This window comes from Oryzias latipes, chromosome 18 (assembly GCF_002234675.1).
Source record: "Oryzias latipes chromosome 18, ASM223467v1".
Lineage (NCBI taxonomy): Eukaryota > Metazoa > Chordata > Actinopteri > Beloniformes > Adrianichthyidae > Oryzias > Oryzias latipes.
The window spans coordinates 3,477,281-3,501,733 of NC_019876.2; the positions used below are offsets into that span (position 1 = coordinate 3,477,281).

Consider the following 24,453-nt stretch of genomic DNA (forward strand, 5'->3'; position numbering starts at 1 on the left):
ACGCCTATGCACAAATGCTGCACGCACAAGGTGTCCAGGTGATACTTTGTCCCCGTAGGATGTCCACATAAACTACACTCTGTCTAATTTCCTAATTTCTAACAATCAGGTTCCACTTAAGTAGCGCCCAATTATCACAAGGAAAACACTAAATGTGCAGGATTTTGTAGGGGTTGGAAAAGTGAAAAATATATGCCATGATTTGTGTCTCACTTACTTGTGTTCATCACGACCTGTTTTCCGCAGCATGCTTGCAGAAGAAAATGTGCAGGAACATTTTGACTCACCGAGCGGTCTACATTCTTGCCCATTTTTTACCCACAGACAGCCCGTACCCACCCATAAGGGCATGAGTGACGAAGGCTTTAAATTTTACTGACACTCTTGCAAAAGCGGCAACTTGCACTCAGTTGATGAGACTAAACAAGAAAAGAAAATGCTTTTGTGAAATGAGGGATTCATACAAAAATAAATGCAACAAAAACAAAGTTGGTAAAACAGGTTTGTTACTGCCTCTGTGGTTTTTAATGTGTCATTGCACCTTTGAAAAAGCCCCCCCAATTCTAAGTCACTGAGCCTATAGACATCCTGTCTCAGAAAAAAGACAGTGTTGTGGTTGATGACTCAGTTCCTGAAAACTGATTGCTACTGAGAAACTTATTGGGTGGAGAGGCAATTGTTGGCAGAGGGGGGAACTAAGACCTGAGGGTTAAATGGCAAATGACATACTTATACAGCACTTTGCTACCTTCTTAGAAAACCCAAAGCGTTTCACAGTCACACCCATTCACCCCATGCACACATTAACACACTGTGCTGACGAACACTGACGCCAACCTGAAACCACCAGGAGCAGTGTGGGGTTCAGTGTTTTGCCCAAGGGCACTTCATGCAATACATGCAATCATCCAATCAGAGGTCGGCCGCTCTACCTCTGCACCACGGTCGGTAATGACAAATGACTGGAGTTCAAAGCTTGAACAGAGCTTATACTGGTCACAGAATGTCACATTCAAGGTCTACGTGGGCAGGTAGACGTTTGTACAACATGGAAGTTCTGCAAGTGTTCTTATATCGGAGTTTCACCAAAATAAAACATCACTTAACGAAGCAAAGGAAGGTCTAACAGCAGGGATGCCCAGTTTGGTTTAGTCTGTTTAGTTAGTTTAGTATTCTCCTATTGAATTCTTTGTATTCATAAACTTTTTGATTTTATCTTTACCTTAAAATTACCGGTACAAAGCCCATTGAGACGGCTCTTTGTTGTGAATTTGGGCTAACTTTACAAATTATTTTTTTCCTACTGTCCACTGAACTGTCCTACTGTCCAACCATTATTGCACTTTGTCGGGCATTATCACTCAATTATTACTGCTATTGCTATGTTGAAAAAAAAAAACAACTGGTCTCAAATATTACTGTAAACTGTATCAATAAAGGTTACATTTCAAACGGGAACTGCTTCTGGGCTTTCAATAGAACATTTTCTGCCTTTATGTGAATGGCAATACTGAGTTACATTCCGACGATCCCATACACACTGTGAAGCGTGGGGTGGACGCGTCATGGTTTGGGGGTTGCTTCTCTGCAAAGGAGACAAGATGACTGATTTGTTGAACGGAGGATGAATGGAGTCATGTATAGTAAGATTTTAGAAATAAACCTCCTTCAATCAGGGAGAGTATTGTGGATGAAACATGGCTGAATCATCCAGCATGACTATAAACACAGAAACATCGCCTGGACAACAAAGGATTGGCTACATAAAAAGCATTTCAAGGTTCTGAAGTGTTGTAGTAAGTCTCTGGACCTCAGTCCAAAAGACTATCATTTAAAGTCTGTGGAAACAGCCTCAAAACATCACAACTCTTGAGAAGATCTGCGTGGATGAATGGGACAAAATAGCAGCTAGAGTGTTTGAAAATCTGACCTACAGGAAACCTTTGAATTCTATCAACTAGAGGTGAACTTTTGAGAACAAATACTTTTTTTATGCACCCTTATACAAATAAATGCTTGAAATTAATTTCCTGTTTCTTTTTTTTTTCTTTTCCTTATTTTACATTTGTTTACATTCTGTCACTAATGGACCAATATCAACTATCTAAATTGAGCAATATATGAGTGGGAACTAATTTTTGCACCTCTGCACATGCAGTTTAAGTGTTTCAGATAAAGTCAAAGACCAAGAGACCGGGGGGTGGGGGTACTGAGAGAGACAGGAAGTAAGACAGCAAGTCTTTTTTTTTCACTTTACTTGATCAGAAAAGACGCTAGAAAAGCAGCAGAGAAGGAAGCTTTTTAAGAGAAAAAAAAGAAAAGACATTTTATTCCTACCTATGATTATGCAACAAACTTAAAACTGTAAATCTGACAGAAAGCAAAGGAAAACGCCACCAGTCACTTCATCTGTGCAATGGAGCAGCTGCATCACCTCTGCTTCCTTGGTGAGTTAAACCCAACCGTCAACCAACTTCTCTTTATTCTCCCGCTTCGGCTTCGTCACATCTTATAAAGAGGAACTCTGACTTTCTGAGAAAAACCCCAATACAAACATATGATATGATATAAGATCTCTGCCACACACTTGATTCAAAAACTTCAGCACAATTAGGAGTAAAATGATGCTAGATCCGACACAAACCTCTGTTTTTGGCTTTGTCGTGCTGAAATTGGACAAACAGGATTGAATAGTTGTGTTATTTAGCAGCATTAAGCAGAATTTCTTTTAAATTCTTTCATGAAAATCTGCACAGGAAATAATGTGGCGCGTAGCAACGCCACAGTAAACTAGATTTTGCCGCTTTCCGCTTTCATTGTGCAAACTTGCTGGTGTCTTTCAGGTATTTGACATTTCTTTTGCTAAAGGAGGGAAATATTTTTGATTTCCACAAATTCTTACTGAAAGTGTTTGAACCTGCCAGAAGAAAACCTTAAGGTTCTAAATGTTTATTGGATGTTAACTTTATCAAGAGCAGCTGTGGTAAAACATGAATTCACAATAGATCAAAGACATTTGCCGACATTTTGTCTTCTGTCCCATAATCCCCCTTTTTAAATATTCTGTTTCAAGTTTTGTCATTCTATGTAAATGGTTGCAAAAACAAGTTCAAAACTGGACTGATGAAAACAACATGTATACCGCCATAAAATTAAAGTTTACCCATGGTATCAATATTTATACCATACAATTTTTTATATCGTATAAATATTTATTACAATCATGCCCTTTGGAATTGTACTAAGGTTAAATTACTTGTGTGTTCTATGTTCAGCATACAGCTTTAGCCCCAACGATTGATGTTCTATGAAATACAGGAAGTCTTCAACTGTTTACGCAGTTAATATAAGGTCATTGGATTCTGAGGCAGATAAAAGCAGCTTTGCGCTGATATGCATAACTTTACAGCACTGATGTTTCTACACAATGAATGCATAGATTGTGATGCGGAGAATGTGTTGGAATTACGTTAATTGTATTCACAGTTGGAGAGTTACAGCAGTTCAAAGAACGTGTGTCATTTTGCGGTTGCTGGCGTCATCTCTGACGTTAAAGGGTTAAAAGTAGAAGTTTAGCTATTCATTTTAACAACGGTTGGGATCATGCCATAATTTGTGGTTGATGATCCATTCATAGTGACGGTTCATAGTCCATATTGGTTCATTTTAACAACAATCTGATTCACTGAATGAAAGTTAGATCAAGGACATATTTATCCAAAATTTCAGAACTTTATTCAAACTTCAGTTTTCCAGATTCTTGGATTTCTTCCAGATAATTAGGTATAAATGAAATATGTGTCCAAACAAACAAGTAAACTACAATGAATGAATCCATTCACATGTTAGTTTCCTAGAGTTCAGCCCACTTTTGTTTTTCCACATCATAAGAAACCAAAGGGAACATTATTGGAACATTCTAGACACTGGATGGTCACATGACTTTGCCAAATTCAAAGTGTTTCAACACATTGGACTGGAATGATGGAGTGATCCGTGTTTGCTGATGTCATCACATGTGTGTTGTCCGCGGTGATGCCCTTTGTTGTTTTTACATTATAGTAAAATTAACCTATCGTGCTTCAATCATTGATTTACTTTATTTTTAAATGATTGTATATTGGTATGGGTCGATTCAATTAACAATTGATCTGGTTGGATCGTAGGAATAGAAATCGATTTATCGATTAATCTTTACACCCCTAGTTAAAATGATCTCCGATACTATTGTGTGCAGATATCTTGAATGTTATCTGAAAACATTTCTTACTTCACTGTATTTTGTTCCTTTCATGACTTGTGTTTCCTCTTCAGTTCTGCTCATCTCTTTGGTTGGTCAAAGACAAACCCAACCGTTGCCTCAGAACAACACTCATGCTACGACACAAGGTGCGTGGATGAAGCCATGTCCATCACATTTTGTTCTATTCTTGCTCCCCTTTTTAAAAATATTTTCTAATGCACAAATTCTTATGTGGCCCTTATGATGGGTATTGTCATTGGAAAGTTGGCAGTTTGGCCCCCAGGTCCACTGCATCAAAGTGTCCTTAAAAAACAGCCAATAATGATTCCACCAGACATGCTCTATTCCAGGGGATTAAAAAATAAAAGGATGTGTGTAACTGGATTGAATGAGAACTTGTTGGACATCCGATGAACTGATCTGGCTCCCGATAGTTTCACTTTTAAATATGTTTGAATATATTCAGATTAGTTGGACCATTGTGGTCGCTGAGTTTCACAATTACGCATAACATTGCTCTGCAAGTTTTCTACAAAACTGACGTGGATTTGAGAAATGTGTGCAGTGTAAAAAAAAAAGTTACCGCATTTCATTAGATCTAAAGTAAAAAAGACAACTTAAGAAGACAATCTAAGGTAAAAGTCACAGTTTGCAGTTGGTAATGGTTTGTTTTATGATTTCTCATTGAATTTGTATTCTGTCTTATTTAGGAAAATCCAAATCTAACAGTAGGAAAAGTCTTTAAAAAATATACAAACCTTTATAGACCTCTGCGTACAGTATGTGGTAGCAGTTTTTCCAAAAGAAGTAACAATTAATGTAAGACATAATTCAAAAATATATTTGATTTAATTCATTTACCTCTTGTAAAATCTTTTGGGATTTCAGTAACAACGAGAGAGTCTACTGTTGTGGACGACAGCTCAACTCGGAGTAAGTTTTTTTTGTATTTCCATTGTTTTAGAATTGACAGTTTTTTGTATTGTGCATGTATTTTTACATTCAGGAATAGCTTTCAATGTAAAGTGTTATATATGTGGTAACAATATTCTCACCCATCCGTCCATCTATCCACACTCAATAAAAAGATTCAAGCCCCTCTTTCATGTAACACAATAAAATTCTGGTTGTTTTATTTAAAAATATTTATTTAAAAAGAATGTATCTACTTTTAATTGACCTAACACAAAATGTATTAATAGTTTCCCCTATAACTCCAGTAATCCAAAATAATTGAGTTCAAGTAAGGGGCATGCTTGTTTTCCTGTTTCTCTTTATTTATTCTTTTTGCCGTCTTACGGCTACAATTTTTCACCTATTTTAACCATTCAACTATTAAAATGTTCAACTCCGTCTAACGCCTGGTATGACTTTTGGTCCTTCATATCCTTCGACTTTTCAAAAGTGAAAACTTTCGTTCGTTTTTTCCACGTAAAAAACGAACTGTGGCATGAAATCGTTTCAACTCGGCTTCTCCCAATAAGACGATACACGACGAGCCTCATTTATGTAAATAATGAATCTATTTCTTTATACTGTGTGTTGCCACAAAAATGTTAGCTCAATGGATTAGTTAGCGGGTTTAACAAACAGAGGTTCTGAGTTCAAGGCTGGCTTCAGACTTCTGTTGCATGTTTTTTTTCCCTTGCCTTTCTTGATAAAATTGAGTTCGACTAACTCAATTATATTTCATTACATGGAAGAATTTTCTTTGAGGTGGGGTTACTCATATTTATTGGATGGAAATCCTGCCCACAATTAAATTGAGTTCATCCAATGAGTTATTTTGTTGAGTGCATCCACCCACCCACCCATCCATCCATCCACCCACCCACCTATCCATCCATCCATCCATCCATCCACCCATCCACCCACCCACCCACCCATCCACCCACCTATCCATCCATCCATCCATCCACCCACCCATCCATCATTTGAAGGCTTGAGGTGAAAGCTGAAGCCCTTTCCACCCATTATGGTTGGTGAAGGTAGAGTTCTCCCATGACAGATCACCCATCCATAACAGGATCCCCAGTGTGGGTTTGTTAATGTCTACGGACAATTACAAACCCACACGTGAACACAGAGAACATGTTACGCAGAGAAAGGACAAAACAACCATTAACAATACCAACTGGAACTACTAAAGGAGTCATTGCATCCATGCAAAATTGTTTTGACGGTTTCAGGGACAGCTTTAGGATTAGCTAAAACTCCATTTTGGATTTTGTCATTTCACAGTGTGGACTGTCAAATGCATGTGTTAAACGTCAGGTTCTTGATGGATGGTGTTCCACAGGATTTCCTACTAACCTGCCATTGTAGCTTCTGATTGGCAAACCACACCTGATCCAGATAATCAGCAGCAGATAAGGCAAAAAAACTTAGGAGGATGCCACCCACAAAGCCTAGACTCTGACACCCCTGAAAGGAAAATATAATTTAAACTTAAAGTAATCAGAATAATAAATGTCAAAATTTGTATTTCTTTTAGCAACAACCAACGTACCTTTTTCTGAAGTCAACAGTTCCTTGTTGGGTAAAATTGCTTTTCTCTTTCAAATACTTTGTTCATTAACTTGATTGTTTCATTGTACATGTATTTCAACACAATCCAAGGCAGCCATATTTTTAAAAACAACAAAAAATGAAAATATATCCAAGACGTTGGTGACAATAATGTTTTTGTTAATATTTTTGGTTTAAACGCATCAAGTCTGTTTTTTGTTTTTAGGCTTTAACTTTCCAATGTTAACAGAATTTAGGATTGTTTTGATCAGATTGATATATTTGTCTAAATAGTTGCATGTTTCTTAGCACCAACCAATGCAACTCCCATGGAGAATGATAACTCAACTGAGGGTAAGACTTTTTTTCCTCACTTTCTTTCATGTCTCAGAGTACATGTGTTAGACATGTAGCCTGTCTAACATGACCAAGCAAGTGGAGAGTTTTTCAGCTACACCAGCTGGTCAAGGCTGCTACATACACACAAACACACTGCTAAGGCATAATGTAAAGTCTTATTGTGGGCCCAAGAAAAACATGAAAACAGCACACAGAAAGGACCTAGTTGTTATTTAAACCTTCTGGACCAGAGTTTACAGTACTATCCACTATATATCTCCATGCAACAAACAATAATATGCACAAAAGTATTTTAAAAAAAACCACACCATTACATAATTTCTAAAGATATACGTGTTCATTCAGTCTGGGTTTGGCGGCTTCATCTTCTGTCTTCTAAGAAAACAGTACCTGGAATGTCTTGTACTGGAATGTATTTTTTGTTGTTTTACAGAGCGTTACGCTAAAAGTGATTTGAAAATGGGTGTGAATGGATTGGTGGATCAGTCTAAAACTGTGTTTGGTTTTAGGAACGACCTTAGTTCCTACCTCTGAAGGGACCAGCTCAACCCGCAGTAAGACTTTGTGCTTTTCTTTTTCTTGGTTTGTGTTCGTTTAGAAAAACACAGTTTATGGATTTCTGTTTTCATGTGAGGGAGAACATTTTAAGCAAATCTCTGTAAAAACAGAGTAAGTGCTAATATCACTAAAGACATAAGACATCTTGTCTACAGGTTGATGTTTTAACCTTCTGTCCTTTAGGGAAACATCCTGAATCACAGACTGGATTAATCTTTTACAGCATTTGCTGTTTTAGATCAGATTATTGATCAGATTAATGGAGGAATATATGTTTGTTTTTAGAAAAGGATGAAGCATCTCAATCGGAAGAGACCAGTCCTTCCTCAGGTAAATCTTTGTGCGTTTGTCTGGTTTCCTTTTCCACGTTCAAAGAATATTCTATGGTTGTCAGGTTTTTTTGTGTACAGAGGATGTTGTTACAATATTTCCAAACTGGATCAAACTAAGATACTTTGAAGGACCTGAGCTTCCAAGCAGGGATGGTTTGGTATCATCTGTTGTGTTACTGAAAACAGCATCAGGAATTTGTCTTGAGTGGAATTCCTCTTGAAAGTAACAGTTAGTCATCGGGTATGAATAGAACTTATAGTTGTGTTGGTTTTGACTGATCCATCCACCAAAAAATCTATTTGCTTTTAGCACCAACCGAAGAACCTCCTCCTCCACCTCCTCCTCCTAAGAACAGTTCAAGCTGGGGTAAGGTTTTACGTCTTTCCTTTACCTTATTTGATATATTTTGAAACCCTTAAACATTATTAATGTTTCTGCATTTATCAACAGTCAAATGCAACATTTTAAAAATATAAATCATAAAATCACCCACATAGTTAGAATGCCTTGTGCTGGAATTTGGCGGACATTTATTAAGAAAAGGTAGAAAAATGCATACGCTAAAGGACCTAGAGAGGCTTTATTGCCTCTTATTTTCTGTGAAATCAACTAAGTAACAAAAAAGTCACTTTAAAATCAACGTTTAACGTCATGAAATATTTGGTCAGGAATCATTTATTGCTCCGAAATCTGTAAGAAATGTTTTTACTTTGAGCAGTGAGACAAAAAGAAGAACTTTTTAATCTCAAGAGCTTTCTGTTTCTTCTCAGGATACGTGATTCTGGTTTTCATCATCCTGATCATCATTGCCTTGAGTCTTATGCTCTTTTTTATCAGAAGAGCATCCAGGGTAAGCAACTCATTCTGACATTTTTCAATTAAAGCTTTCTTTTCTATCAGCATGTGATCTTGCCTTCCAGTCGTACTCATTTGATCTGCATCGTCCAAGTCCTATGAACAACAGAAATGAGCCTACTGGGACCTTTGAGGCAGTCTACCTTGACGACTTTGGTGAGTATTCTTTACATTCAGACATAAATGAAGATTTACCCATTTAAAGTACACATACATTGCCAAAAAAAGCTTAAAGCTGTGTTCACACTAAATGGGATTTGCACATCGGAGGCGTCCAGTTTCAATGATGAGCCAATGAACAGATGTGATCAGAGGTCTTGCAGCGGGATTCGGGCATCACGGCACCTTGTGGGCTCAAAAATCTGAGTCTCACACAGAGACTGAAGTAGGGCGGAAAGCGTCCTGCAGTAGATGGTGAACCTCACCGGAATGGTCTCATGAACTCAAACATGGAGACTTTTGGACAAGTGACGAGCAGCGTATTTGATGCGCGTCAAAAGAGACGTGTCCAACGTTATTTTAATGTGCAAATCGCATTCGGTGTGAATGCAATAAAAGAAAAGCCTGTAGTAAGTCTTTTTTGGGGGGGTATTTTATTTCAGATCGACCAGACCTTAAAGACCATATCACTGATAACACTTCCTCCCTTCCAGTAGCCAACGGTTCAGGTCCAAAGTCTGAGGAGAACGGTTCTAGTGGAGCAAATGGTAATTTATCATCTGGTTTTGTTCGATGCGCATCACCATGTTACAGCAAAAGAAGCGTGGGGCTCAACCTGTTGCATTAATCTTGATTCATAAAGCTTTTTGTGACAATTTGGCATCACTATGTATCCCAGGAACCAAGAATACTACAACTTCTCCTTTAAAAGAGGCCTGATGGACAGCCCTAACCTTCGTCAGACAAAGTCTCAACTGGAAGGTCTTACCTGACACCCTATGGGAGAAAATAGCAAGAGATCAGACAGGAAATGGTCTAAACTGAACTTGACTGTACAGGACTGTTGCAATGGGTTTGGAGCAGTCCAACTATATTTTAAAAAACAATTATGAAAGCAGTCCAATTCTAAAGCAACAAGTTTATGTGTGAAAAAGGTTTGAGAACTACAGCTACGTTGTCAACCACAAGAGGGATGGTTTGAAAGCTTGGACCGCCCAGACTTTTGTTTTACCTTATCTGTGGGATTCCATCAAAGATCATTGACAGAAATAAGATGCTTGGTTGGCCGCACATTTAGCTGTAATCCCACGAAACTATACAGCTAGGAACAGAGGATGCAATCTACACATTTGAATCATGAAATGATGCTTTGTCGAACTTTGTCTCCAGATCTGAAAACACTATTTTGGACACTGGCATGTAGAGAAAATCTCATAATTCTTCAGTTAATAGTAGTTATGGTCGTCTAGAACTGGTAGAGTACACATTTTCAAGCCTAAAGAGCATTGGGTAGTTTGCTTATCTGCTCAAAGCCATCACAAATAAATCTGTTCGTAACATGTCCCACCACCAAAAGATCTCAATGTTACCCATGATTTGGTAAGAAAACTGCATCTCTGCTCAGCATGCAAGAGATCCATAGAAATAAATGGATGTTGGTCTACTAATCTGAATCCTTAATCCTGAATGTGCAGGTTGATATTTAAAGAACTTTTTTGTTAACTTGTTTGTAAACACTTAAATATGTTCATTCTTAGAATACAACGGTCCCTGGCTATTTCACGTGTCACCTTTCATGGTCATGTAGTTTTGCAGATTTTTTTAGTGAAATTCCTTTTTTATTTTTTTTACACAGCTTATCATGTTCTGCATCTCGGTTGACTGTAGGCTGTTGTCAATCAATTTTAATAATTGTGTTCAGTTTGCTCGAAACACAAAAATCTTTATTCGTGAGCAGATCTTTTTCATTTTCTGAAACTGGACTTGTTTTTCTATGAAGGTTTAAACTTTGAGGGTTTAAACAAGAGAAACGTCTTATAAAGTGGATAAAGTGTGTAGTAACAGGTTGTACAGCCTTAAAACATCCAGAATCATTAAATAAATAAACCAAACTACTTTTTTTGGAACCTAACTGCTGTGATAAACAGGGGTTTGTTTAAAGTTTGTTCCGTTTCTCCCTTGCAGATCCTCAGGAACAAGATGAGGATAAAAGTGTGGAGAGCAGATCCGCCAGTGTGAGCAGTCAGACTTTGGCCGACAGCCAGGACGAAAAGAAAGCCAGCCCTCCTGACCAAAACAACCCGTTCATGGAAGCAGCTGGAGAACAGGAGAACGAAAACAATAATAATCCATGTGAGGTTTTATTGATCTGCATTTAAAGCGTTTCCGTTTTTGAGATTTATGTACAAAATGTGTGGCCATTGAATGCGGATCTAAAGTTAAACCAGTTGAACTTTGACCAATCAGGTACTGGGATTTGGTAGTGAGGTATGGTTATTGTTCTTTTCAAGACACAGTAGTAACAACTGTGGGCGGCCGTGGTGCAGCGGTAGGGCAGGTTCGACTCCTGCCTTGCATGCCCATGAGTCGAAGTGTCTTTGGGCAAGACACTGAACCCCACCTTGCCTCTAGTGGTAGGCGGGTGCCTGTGTTTGTGTGTCAATGTGTGTGTGACTGGGTGAATGGGTCTGTGACTGTAAAGCGCTTTGTCCTTGTAGGTTGAAAAGCGCTTTATAAGTATACAACATTTACCAACCCTTTGAAAACTGATCGTGGAGAAGAAAAGAATGATAGGGCTGTGTGCAGATGGAATGATACAACACCAAGTCTGTCACATATCGGAATAGAGCTGTGAAAGAAAAAGTCTGGAGAAAGATTCACCAGATTTGCACCACCGAGCATGTTTTGCATGTTCAAGAATGCACTATATGTGATTTCAAGAACGAGTGTGATGTTCACACCGGACTAGAAGGGAGGAGGTTCTTCTTCTTTTTCTACTGTTTAGTAGTGCTTGTCCCATGTCAAGGTGGTTCGGATCTCGCAAATCTTGTTTTTTCTTTCACTGCTTTATTCCAATGAATATAATTCATATAAATACAGACGGACACAAGTGGCATTTATCAATTCTCCCCCATGATCATGTTTACAACGGTTGGTAGTTTAACTTTACTGTTTATTAAAAAGGATGGTGTACGTCACACCCAGATGTTAGATCCTGATTGGACAAAGTTCAGCTGTTTGACGTTCAGGCAGTCGAAAGTTTTGACTAGGGAACTTTCAGCGTGTGTTCAATGAATGCTCGGTTTGTACGTAAACCCGTAGAAAGGACTTAAAAAGTGATGTCATCACCAAGTATGAATGGGAAAGAATGAATAATGGACACATTGCAAGCCCTTTAGCAATCTTTTGCTCCTCGTGCCAACAGGCAACACAATTCTCCAGCAAGGCATCTTAGAATCAATTTCTTTTAAAAACTTTTTTAACCCACTGATTTTTTTTAATTATTAATCTTTTTAATTTTGTATAATTTTTTTAATCTATAGCTATTTTGGCACAAATGCTCAGATTTTTAAAGTGTTATGTGCTATCTTATTGCTAACACTTGGATGCGTTTTATGTACATTTTATTAACCTCTTTCCATTTTTTTTAATTTCACCCAGCCACTCACTCCAGTGCTCCTTTCGTTGAAATAAATCTGAACGGGCCGGCATTGTGCGACCAGCTCCTCTCCCCATCTGAGTCCTCCACCGTCCAACCGTTCTCCATCTTCTCCACCTCCCCCACCTCCTCCATCTCCTCGTCTTCTTAGTACTTTTAACTTTAACTGACCCTCAAGATAAACAAGACGTTTTTCACAAAAAAACTGAAGATTTGTTTTGCTATTCCTGAAGCACAATTGTAAATTTTATGTAAATGATGTGGAAATTGTAGATACACACAAAGAAACACACACCTATGCACACAATCAAGCCTGTGATTAATGAATCAAACTTACCCGTCCATTTCCCTCCGTTTCCCGCTCGATTTTGAGTGTCTGCCACGCGACAAACTTGTTATTCCTATTAACTACGGTCAAAATGGTGCACTTCCGGACCAAACTACCAAAATAAACTACCTGGAAAAGGAAAACAGAAATTCACCAGAACGTATAGAACTAAGTATGTATTTGTATCACATTTAACTCATGATGTAAGCTTTTCCTGTACTTTTTATTTTCTAAATAAAGAGTGAAAGGACGTTTAAAAAAAAGTTTGGTCATAGAGGTTTATTTTGAAATGACTGCCTGTTTCCGCTGATCCAGGTTTCTATCTTTAGCTTGTAGTGCTAACATTGGCTGTTCAGTTGTAGGTTTTAAAGTTGGTCTTCAGGCTGAGAAGCTCAGATAAAAGTTGGAGTGTGACAAAACAAACTTCTATCACAGAGTCATGAACCGCAGGGGAAAAACCGGATATCAGCTTACAAATAAACGAACGTGACAAAAACCACAGTTTGGAGTCTTTGACCGGATGAATATCACAGAAAAATCAAAGGAACTCATTTTATTTCACAAATGTATTTATTTTTTCCAACATATTTTATATAACAAACCTCCATTCAGAAACAGGGTTTATTCTGAAAACATGGTTTTCATTAAACTGTTTCCTTGAACAAAGATGGAGGATTCAATAATTACAGGACAAACTTTTAGCGTCACAGAAAATTCACATTTGCCTTAGAGAAAAACAATCCTTCATTAAACTTTTTAAAGTGAGATCCTCTTCCTCTTGGACAATAGCATGGATTTATCTTTTATTATTACTTGGTTCAGTCAAGACAAGGAGACAGATTTTGACAAAAAATATACAAAAAAATACAATGATTATGAATTTTAGATTACTGCAATAATCCATACTTGATCTGTTAAATGCAATAATGATTTCAGGAAATTTAAGGTCTCATGTTTATTAACAGGAACTTTATATTCATTTGATAAAAGTATCAATAACTCCATACATCAAGAACCAGATGATGGTTACTGTATATAAAAAAATAAAGTTAAGTAAAACATTATAATGGTGGGATTATTATTATATTATGAAATCGCTTCTTGCATTATTCATAAACATAATCTGTGCAGAGATAAATGATTGTTTTTTGTTGTTTTGAGTGTTTTAGTCTAATTTCAAGTATATATTTATAAAGTCAGTGACACTGATCTTCCAGTTACCTTGTGGCTCTCACAGCCACCTCATGAAAATGGATCGTACCATTGTTGTACATGAGGTAAATGGATTGTAAAGTGTTTCCAAGCATAACGTAAAGCCTAGTTGACATTGGTGCGTCTGCGGTGAGTCTCTGTTGTGTTTATGAATCAGTCAGGACGTTTACATCACCTCCATCGTGTCTCCGTCTGACATCGTCCCTCCACAACTCAACTCAGGCTTTTTCTATTTCCAGTCTGTTTAAGCGTCGATTTTGAGGCAAAAAGACGGAAAAACGGGAAACAGGTCTGGTTTTTAAAAATAAAAAAACTTCAGTTGTACTTTCAAAATAAAATGTATAAAATGATATTTTATACTGGACATAGACAACAAAGTTGGAATTACAAAAACATTATTTATGACACAAAACCTGCATTTTACAAGGACTCTGAGTCTTTTCCTCATCTCTAACAGTCAAGCTGCAAACCAGGAGCGTGCACGTTACACCACCAGCACTCACCCTGTCACAGGATTGGTGGAGGTTAAAAAACAAAGCAAAAATCTTTACAACACGCCTGCATCTCGCCAACGTCAGCCTTTCTGATTCTTACGTGTCGTTTAAGTGTTTATCGGATCAGAACCGGATAACATAAAACTATGTAAAACTATCAAATGAATGAACTGAGTAGGGTGGGGTTATATAAACTCACTTCTTCCCGCTCCTTCTTAAGCAATAAATAAATCAAGTTCAGCGTGTCTTTAGTTAAAGATCACTATATTTAAATAGGATGATGGGATTTAAGTTTATTTTTTCTATGCATTTCAACATTTCTGTAATGAGTTTGATAAATTTGTGTAAACTCTTTATTGCTTTGACTATAATGCTTGAAATTAATAAATCAATAATCAAAGTGTTTTCTACGATCCTGTAGAAAAAGTGCACGAACATTTTGACTCCACAGGTTCACCAAGTAGACTAGAACCTTGATATTTCCTGCGTGCCACCTGTTGCCCTGTACAGGTGTGACCATGTTTTATTAAAACATCATTAATAGACTCTTCAAATAGAAGAAAGGGCCAGCAGTTAGTAAACTATCCAATATGGATAGAAACATGAGCTCTTTGTGCCTAGAGCTAAAAGATTCTATTTTTGTTTTGGATGCTGTCATTTAAAAAAGAATGATAAAAACCTACAGTGCATTAAAATACACTAAAGTATTTCACCATTCAAACAAAAAAGAGGAAAGAGTTTCTTGTGTTTTTGCATGGTGGCGCAGCGGTTAGCGCTCTTGCCTCACAGCAAGAAGGCCTCCGGTTCAAGTCCCGGCCGGGGGACCTGAACATCAACGGGGAACCTTTCTGTGTGGAGTTTGCATGTTCTCCCCGTGCATGCGTGGGTTCTCTTCTTCCCACCGTCCAAAAAACATGCTTCATAGGTTGATTGGCAACTCTAAATTGTCCCTCTGTGTGAATGTGAGAATGAATGGGTGTGTGATTGTGGACATTCTACCCTGCGACAAACTGGCGACCTGTCCAGGTTGTCCCCTGCCTTCGCCCATAAGTGGCCGGATTAGGCTCCAGCAGCCCCGTGACCCCGAAAGGGAAAAACGGTTAAGAAAATGAATGAATGAGTTTCTTGAAGGTGTGTTAGAACCGCCTACTTTTGGCTTTTAGCTCTAATTTTGAATGAGAAAATGGCGGATGATTTTCCCAGAAGCCCTCAGTCTGTGCAGCAGTGGGAGCAGTTTGTTTTTTTCAGCTGCAGCATGAAGGAGATCTCAGAGATTCCTGAAAGGATAAAAACAGAAATAACGCGTTTAAATTTTTATTCTGTTAGATGTTAGTGCATGCAAAAGTTTGGAACCTGAAATAAGATCTAAAATGAAAAATGTAAAAACTAGAGAAGAACAAAACATTTCATCCAGCTGGAGTCTCAATACATTAAAGGAACATTTGGTCAGATGATCAGATTTGATAGACATATCAAAGAGAGTCTCATCTCCCTCATTTCTAATCTGTGCTGCTCATCATTTTGACAAATGTGGCTTCAGTTAAAAAGAACAAAAAAGCAGAAACTTTGGTCAGAGTTTAGTCTTTGTCAGCTCCAATACTAAGGCAAAGTTCTGCAACGGCGTGATTTTTCCTGATAATCCCGTCCACGGTCACTGAGCTGGGATTAAGGAGCAATATCTAATCTGTTCCTAATCTGGGATGTAAACACAGCAAACATTTGATGATTTTAGAGTTTTTGAAGGAGGAAATGATTTTTAAAAACTTACAGTAAATGGAGAAACACGTTTCTGATGAACCGAGGTTTGGGCATCAGATACACTCCATACAGAATCAGAACTACCAGAGCCGCCACGGCCAGTGGAATTCCAGCTCCTGTTGGGTCGTTCACTCCACTTCTTGGTTTACGTTGTGCTGGTGGATCTTCAGCGCCTGCAGGAAGATCATAACTCAGCTTTAGTGATGGGAAATATGGAGTTTGGTGCAGCAGAGAGCAAAAAGAAAAACATTCAGGAGGGAGAACAGAGTGGCTTTGTCTGAGTGTATAGCCGCCATCTTTACAAATAGCCGCCGTTTTGGATTTTTCTCATGGCTAACATGCTTTTTTTACTGAAAGCGGGGCCTCTAAGGTACATCCATGCCAAATTTGGTGCTCGTACCACAAAATACATGAGATATCAACCTAACTGCTCCGCGTTAGCAGATGAAGTGATGCCAGCATGAAGCTTCCTTCATCTCAACCCCGACTCTTAAACGTCACATCCTGCTGACAGAGTTTCATTTCATGTCTAGAAAAATACAGTTTTCATGAACGTCCTATGAATTAAGTGTCATATTTTTCCCCCACGTCCTAAAGTCCGGTCCGTGAAAATATCGTCTGACTTTAAATCCGTTTGTGGTCGCAAACTGGCGACACGTGGAACACGTTAGCATAGCATTATCAAAAACGCCATTCCTGCAACCCCACGAGAATCCATAACCTTAGAGCCGTTCAGCTAGAGCTGTGACATTTTTGATCACCACGGTGATGAACCAGCACCGGAGGCGGTGTCGCGGTTAACACCCTCCCTCCAAAAAAACAAACCAAACAAAAAAAAAATTCACAAAATCCCCCAGCAGCCGCGTCAGAATTAATACAATTACAACGCAATATTCTTTGTTAACAAATGACAGTGACAACTAACTACTACCTATCTAACTAATGAACTATATCAGTGTTGTAGAATGACTGTGTGTGTGTGTCAGCGCGCTGCGTCGTATGTAGGACTAGGAGGAAGGTGTGCACACGTGTGTTGGGGGGTCCGTGTTGATTCTTCTGCAGTGGACCGCTCTGGAGCGGCATGCGAGTTTCACCTGTGCTCTCTGGTACAGACATCTTCTCAGAATATTATACAGTATATTGTCCAGTGATAAATTTTCCAGTAGCCATGAAGCCTGACACCCATGAAGAACGCGAGGCAGGAGGCTCCGCCTTTCTTTATACAGACACGTAACTTTGTATGCCGTATTTTCAGGACTATAAGTCGCTCCAGAGTATAAGTCGCACCAGCCCAAAAATGCATTATAAAGTATAAAAAACACAGATAAGTCGCACTGGACTATAAGTCGCATTTTGACGGGAAATTTATTTGACAAAATCTGAGACCAAGAACTAATAACTTTCATAACCTCACATGACACAATCATAGCAGACTGTTTATCTCATAATTTTACAGTAATTCTTTCTCATACCTATTTATTCATTCCTTTCATTCAGCATCATTTGCCAAATAATACTCTGTTTTCATCCTGTATTTGTAGAAACAATTGTCATATTTATTGCATTTCTGAATCTATGAAATCATTGGAAAATAGAATATTATGTTGTTAGCCTTCAAGATCTTACTGTAAAAAAAGTTTCCTGATTGTCTGAGTCACTTAACATCCTCTTAACACTTAACATACCTCATACATCAAATTGACCCAGGAACATCATCTCTGTTCCTCACAAATGAACATAACAGGAGGGTTAACAATGTATTTATTTCAATTTAGTTCTAATATAAGTCGCTGCAGAGTATAAGTCGCACCCCTTGCCAAACTATGAAAAAAAAGGCGACTTATAGATCGGAAAATACGGTAGTTAAATAGTTCCCAAACCAAACATGCGATGGAAATCTAACAGCACACGTTCATGTTTGGTGTTTCAGAGTGAAAGAGAACAGTAATAACCCCCCCCCCCAACACAAAACACAAAATCCCCCTCCCGCACTCAAGAACGCACGCAGCTTGTAATGGAAATGAATACAATGGAAATCAATAATTAGAAAGCAGTAAATTTGTTGTATTTCCTCGCTAGACGGAAACTTCTGTTGTGGAATGAGGATGTGTGCTTCTGATGTGTGAGTAGAGGGAGCCGTGTGCCACGTGCAGCGCGGAGGCAGTGAGAGCCACGCGGTGCAGGGAGTGAAGGCGAAGAGTGATAAAAGGTTTTCCCCACACACCCTTGAAGTCTGAACACAGGACCAGCAGAAAAAGTTAATTATCAGCAAAGATGAACGTTTTTAATGTGCTGATTATAGTTACAATCACGCACCATATGCAAAACTTTAAAAGGAATAAAAAAACACTTTCTAAAAAGGTGCGGTGATGCAGTGATGAGGTCATCAACCGCGGTGATGCGGTTGTCCTCACACCCCTATGTTCAGCTCCTTGTTTACTGTCCACATTTGTCACAGATTTGAACTTAAAACCACAAAAATAAAAAGCTTAACTGGTTTTGTGATGACAAGGAGGCTGTTGATGATGATTAACCTGCACTTCACTCTTCAGAAAGTAGGTCTGCAAGGAGATTTAACCTTCTGCATTCTTGTTTGGTGACGTCATTTCCACCCACTGATCCCGGTCGTGTCTTAGAACAGCTGACAGTAACCTTTGTCGTACGCTCAGCACCCTTCCTCTCCCCTTATGCTCATTCTGTGCTTCACACATCAGCTGCTACACGGAAAGCAGCAGAATCCTTTAAAGGACGTTTAGTGACAGCAGAATTTATTCCACTGACCTGCAGCAGACGTTGGGCCCCCGCTGAGCACCAGATGGTTCTCCTCATCAGAGGCTGTAGTCACATTCAGGAGAAAGTTCTCTGCGGAGAAAAGATCCTCCAGTTTACCATCAACTCAACTGAAACACTTCTGATTGGACAGGACAGTCCTACCAAACACGTGGGTCTCCCATCTCCCCTCGTTATAATGTGCATGCAGATCACAGCGATACGTCCCAGAATCCTCAGCGGTGACTTTGGAGAGACGAAGGACAACTCGTCCCTCTCTCAGAGCGTCTCCGTCACACTGAACTCGCTCTGAGAACTGCGGATCCAGGAATCCTGAAGACTCCACGCCGTTCCTCCTCCGGTACAGAACCTTCATGGACTTCAGGAGGACACAGAGAATGCTGGAGTTGGTCAGGTCGGACCGGACCGAGCTGTCCCACCTGATGGTGGTGTTCTCATTTTCACGGGCCTTGTAGATGGTTGGAGAGGTTCCTGGGGTCAAAACAACTGCAGATAGAAAGTAAACGCTCATGAAGTCTTTAGCATGTGATAGAATGAAGCATGAAGGACTGAAAATGTTCAAAATCAACCAACCACAGCTGAGAATGACAGCTAGGAGAATCCACTTCATGCTCTCCTGAGAAGAAAAAGGGAAAACAGAATCTACTGTCATTACGGAAGAACAAGAAAACAGAGAAACTTCAGTTTCAATACTCAACTCAGTGAAAACGTTTGGTTCTGTGTATAAATAGAAACCAAACTCAGAAAGGGTCATAAGAAACACTGACTGAATATAAGAGCTGGACTGAATGATGGGGTTGTACGGTGTCCTTACGCCACACCAGTCGTTATTAAGGTGAGAGTTCTGGCTCCTTACTAACTGTGCAAAGATTTTGCTCGCACGAGATACGCAAGTCCCCATAGGATGTCAATAGAGATTGTTCAGTCTGCAGCATTTGGGGGTTTTGGGGAAAAAGAAAAATATCTGTACGACTCGCCGTACAAAAATAAAAATGTGAATGAACATTTTCCCTCTATGGGTTCACCGAGCGCTCTACGACCTTGATGGTTCCTGCAGGTCACGTGCGTGCCCCGTCCACGTTTGGCCATTTTTAACCCGTATCCAAAAGCTTTGAAGGATTAAAAGATGTTAAAGTGAAACTTTAATTGTGGAATCCTCCTGGTCTCTGTTTTTAACATTTTGGGCAGTTAGTCTGTTGAAAACCACAAGTAAATAAACATCTAATGACTGTAATCAAGAACCAACTTTACTGGGAAAATACTGTGATGACTTTCTCCTAACACACTCATGTTACATTCTTTCATTCATAGGAGTGTTTGACCTCCTTTGCATGCCGTCATTGGGTTCTGGTCCTGACCGTGCATAGTTCTGCAGAACTCCTACCTTCCACGTGTCGGTTGAAGGTCCTCCAAGTGGAACATGACCGCCAACCTCACCAGATCCACACGGATCCACTGACTGAGCTGTGAGGGAAAAGCAGGAAGACATTTGAAATGGTTTTAAAGCTCCACTCCAAGGAAAAAACAGTGTTTTTGGCTTTTTTAACGTCTTCCTGTAGCATTTTCCTGATGATGGAGGATGTGTTTATGAGGAAAATTAAGATTTATTCCAATAATGGTGAATCAGGGCAGACGAAAAAAAAGAGCAGTTGGTAAAAGCTAGTTTAATGTCAGTGCGGCCTGCTACTTTGTGTGTGCCGAGCTGAACGAACCGACCAATCACGGTGGGGTATCAGTGAGAGACATGGCAGCGTTGCCATGGAGTGTTTTTAAGTCTTTCTCCAAAGCTTCCAGCCTCTCATTACATTTGAAAAAATGTGAACTCCTCCCAATCAAATCTTGTGATTCAGATTCACTCTAATATTCTTGTAAAGACATCAGTCGCATATCTTGGCACAAGAATATCCAAAACTGAAAATGATAGAGGGAATATTAACTTTCTTCCGATTAAAGATCAAACGAAAAAGATGTTTAACCTCTGGCTCTGACGTGTAGCGTGACCTTTCCATGAAAAGGTCAAATTCTCCTCTCCAAGGCCGCAGGCCTCTTCAGAGTCATTGATGCCGCTCAGTCCCTTAATGTCAGCAACGTCATAAGCAAAATGGTTGATAAATATGTGGCTCTGTGTGGAAAAACCAAACTCATCATGTCAGGAAATCTGTTCTAATAGATGATTATCCTAGTGGGGGTCTGAACGTCCTGCATTTCAGTTTCTTTAATCAGTTTCTGAAAAATCTAAATTTCATTTCCTCTTCTGTTTTCTCACAGGTTTGGTGGCCTCGACTTTTTACCGATCTGAACTACAATCACGACAAAGTCTTTATTTCATAAACAGATTCGTATCTGGTTGATACGTGGTGGGTTTCTGCTTCATGCAGGCGTTGAGCCGTTAAACGTGATCTTAGGTTGGTCTGAATGTTCTTTAGATGTGAGACAGACTGATCACATGCAGACGGGGAGCCAAACACACACTCACACACTGCAGTGAGTGACGGGCAGCGGGTTTTACGTTTTTTACAATCCCTGCGCGATTCACCTGCTACCTGTGCCCACAACCCCCCCCCCCCCCCCCCCTCTGTTTTCTTCCTCACATATCGCATCCCCTCAACTGCGCGCTCTTCCTCAGAGACGGGAGCGCGCACTTTTAGGCACGGCAATTCACAGGTTTCCGGCTGGTACAAACTCTGTGAAACAATAGATAATAGTAAACTGATAATGCTGGCGCAGATTTTTCTTTCCACGCACCACTATTACTGCGCATGCCCCCTGGCATCGCATCGCGCCCGAGAAGGACTGGTCTAATGAAAAAAAAAAAAGTATAATTAAAGATTTGTTTGCGAGCCATGTGTGACCATCAAAAGAGCCATATATGGCTCCCGACCCCTGATCTAGTGGATCTCCCACTTCATCTGCTCCCCAACCACAGCTAAACTTCACAGAAAAGGCAGAAAAACTCTGCTTCTCAACTTTGAGAAACCAAAACCAAACCGTCACTAAAAAATTATGGGATAAACTAACAAACCTCATAAAAACTAATATTTACACACATTTAACTAGAACATGGAAAAATCTCTTGTCATTGTTATTATTAATGAATAAAATCTACTGATTATATTAACCAAGTATTATATTCATGAAACTACTTTTTTGTTTTTTTTGGTTTTTGCTGTATGTCATCTGTGTTCTGCAATGAAAAAATCTAAATATGCTACATAAATAAATACATTTTTAAAAAGTTGTTTTCCTCCGGTTCTGGTAGAATTAACTTCAACTCTGAGACTTTGTTGTTGTTTTCTTTTTTCTGATTTTTTCAGTCAAGAAGAGTAAAAAAAAAGTTTATTTTTAAAATATAATGTATTATTATTATTATTATTATTAATAATAAAAAGGAGTACACAGATCAACTACATAAAAAAAGCTCAGTGTCATGAATACCCAAGTTAAGAAGCAGTATGCGAAAAATTACAATTGCTGATAAAAATAATAAAATAAATAAAAACATTGCTTACACATACCACACAGTAGTTACAAGAAGAAAAAAAGGATTTTTAGTGTTTCCACAAATATGACTGGAAGCGTATGACACAAAATATAATGTTACTTATGGCCAAAATGAGAATATCATCTGAAAAATGTAGATAAACCTGAACATGAGTGAACCATGCATTGACCTCAGCATTATCTAATAAACAAGTCTTTGAAACTACTCTTACACGCCCAAACACTTATCTTATTCTATTCTTTTTAATCAGACTTAAAAGAACGAATCCGGAAGTATCCCAAGAACTACAAATCTTAATATAAATAAAGTTTTTTTAATTCCAGAACATCCCATTATGTTTTCATAATTCTGAGCAAAAACAAATTCTTTTTTTAATGCAGCCGGATTGATTTTTGTGGACTCTCGTTTTATTGTTTGCAATTTTTTCAAACACGAAACAAAAACTTCGTATAGTTTACGGCGTTTTGGAAAAGTTAAAACCGCAGAAGCAGCCGCAATCAAAGATACACTAAATGCGCGTAGAAGATGTTTTTGCTGTCCCGCATGATAAAGATTGAAGTCTATCGAAATCTGAAGATAAACAGCACTAAACTCTTTATAAATAAAGCGGAAGTTTAAGTTTGACTGAAGGACTCACCGTAATTTTCAGCGACAGTGAAAGTTGGTAGAAAGAAGAAATCCTGAATGCAGAAGAGAACATTTACGAACAAAACCAAGAAAGTGGAGTAAAACTAAAAATAATCTTTGTTAGTTTAGCTCAGCAGCAGAGATGAGAGAACAGACGGATGTGAGGCTAGCGTGTCTGTCATCGGTCCCGCCTTTTCTATGCGGCTCATGGGAACAGCAATGACTCATGGGAAATGGAGTATAATATATACACAAAATATTGAACAAGTAACAGTCTATCCTTTCTGGTTTAAAATCTCTGTCCACCTTTTTGTTTTTGGACATTTTAATGTTTCCTTTTGTCAGTTTCACCTGTCCCTTTTTTCTGTTGTCCGTCATATCTCTGCCTTATTTTCAGAAAGAGTCTCACAAATCATAAACTGTGTTTAATGTTTATCTAATGAACATTTTAATCCAGATTTGAAGAGTCCAGGTCCAGCGGTTTTTCAGTAGGACCTGGTCTTAGGTGGCCTCAGTGTGAAAAATGCAGAGGTATGTTCCTTTAGTTCACAGCTTCCTGCCAATAGGAAGCTGTGAACAGGAGTCAACTTCAGCGTCTTTCAGCTCACACAGTTTTGGAGAAGTTTAAAAACGCAGCAACTTGAAGCAAAATCTACACAAAATACGCGCAGATCAAGTTGATTTCTTCTCCAGCATTGATGATTCTGAATACAATAACGATTCTGAAGAGCAAAGCCAGCAGAAGAAACCATTACTAATTGTTTTCTAGAGGAAGTTTGACTGAAGGACTCACCGTAATTTCTAGGGACAGTAAAGGTTTGTAGAAAAAAGGAGAATTAATGAATGCAGACAAGAACATTTACAAACAAACATAGAAAGCAGAGAGTGGAGGAAAAAAACAATCTCTTTTTTGGTTTGGCGCACAGCGGAACGAGCGTCGCTGCAAACAAACATGTGACGCTTTCGTGTCTGTCACTGGTCAAGCTGTCCCCCTCCGACGTTTCTGTTTTCGTGAGATGCCGATTAACTGCGAAAAGGAAAAAGTCTCTGCTTGTCAAAGCATGCTGCCTTCCATGGAAAGCCATTTTAACATTCTAAAGCTAGACTGGATTTGTGTTGCAGATATCTGTATTTCAGTTTTACCTAGTAAAAAAAATTAGTTCAGATATCTGCAACTACATTCTTCCTATCCATAATTGTAGTTTCAGATTTTCCTCAAACATAAAAATGACATCACTTTCACCATTCATTTGTATGGGGTTTGTGAGATCTACAATTCAGTTGCAG

At 38.8% G+C, this 24,453-nt stretch overlaps 2 protein-coding genes across 3 annotated transcripts; one reads left to right on the forward strand and one right to left on the reverse strand.

Moving 5' to 3' along the window:
• Positions 1–2,065: 2,065 nt before the first annotated feature.
• LOC101173437 (MICOS complex subunit MIC60) lies at positions 2,066–13,047 on the forward strand. Its single transcript, XM_023966104.1, has 13 exons — positions 2,066–2,447; positions 4,315–4,389; positions 5,132–5,176; positions 6,738–6,782; positions 7,061–7,105; positions 7,621–7,665; positions 7,955–7,999; positions 8,312–8,368; positions 8,773–8,852; positions 8,923–9,013; positions 9,460–9,564; positions 10,982–11,149; positions 12,458–13,047. Exons 1-13 carry the CDS (start codon positions 2,417–2,419, stop codon positions 12,604–12,606), a joined length of 981 nt encoding a protein of 326 aa, XP_023821872.1. The 5' UTR covers positions 2,066–2,416; the 3' UTR covers positions 12,607–13,047.
• Positions 13,048–15,513: 2,466 nt separating this feature from the next.
• LOC105358245 lies at positions 15,514–23,338 on the reverse strand. Of its 2 annotated transcripts, none has more exons than XM_023966105.1 (7): positions 23,177–23,338; positions 20,422–20,501; positions 19,611–19,653; positions 19,182–19,523; positions 19,029–19,109; positions 16,258–16,420; positions 15,514–15,766 (listed from the first exon to the last, which is right to left on the reverse strand). In XM_023966105.1, exons 3-7 carry the CDS (start codon positions 19,645–19,647, stop codon positions 15,757–15,759), a joined length of 633 nt encoding a protein of 210 aa, XP_023821873.1. In that variant the 5' UTR covers positions 19,648–19,653; positions 20,422–20,501; positions 23,177–23,338; the 3' UTR covers positions 15,514–15,756. The 2 variants fall into 2 exon arrangements, with proteins under 2 accessions (XP_023821873.1, XP_023821874.1); XM_023966106.1 differs by lacking the exon at positions 23,177–23,338 and adding an exon at positions 21,014–21,350.
• Between the last annotated feature and the right edge of the window lie 1,115 nt (positions 23,339–24,453).

Coding starts and splice junctions, on each gene's coding strand:
- LOC101173437 (XM_023966104.1), top strand. CDS start 2,417: ATGGAGCAGCTGCATCACCTCTGCTTCCTTG. Junction 5,177..6,737: donor GGACGACAGCTCAACTCGGA/GTAAGTTTTTTT, acceptor TATTTCTTTTAG/CAACAACCAACGTACCTTTT. Junction 7,106..7,620: donor GAATGATAACTCAACTGAGG/GTAAGACTTTTT, acceptor GTTTGGTTTTAG/GAACGACCTTAGTTCCTACC.
- LOC105358245 (XM_023966105.1), bottom strand. CDS start 19,647: ATGAAGTGGATTCTCCTAGCTGTCATTCTCAGCTGTG. Junction 19,524..19,610: donor AGCTGTCATTCTCAGCTGTG/GTTGGTTGATTT, acceptor TTCTATCTGCAG/TTGTTTTGACCCCAGGAACC. Junction 16,421..19,028: donor GGGCCCAACGTCTGCTGCAG/GTCAGTGGAATA, acceptor ATCTTCCTGCAG/GCGCTGAAGATCCACCAGCA.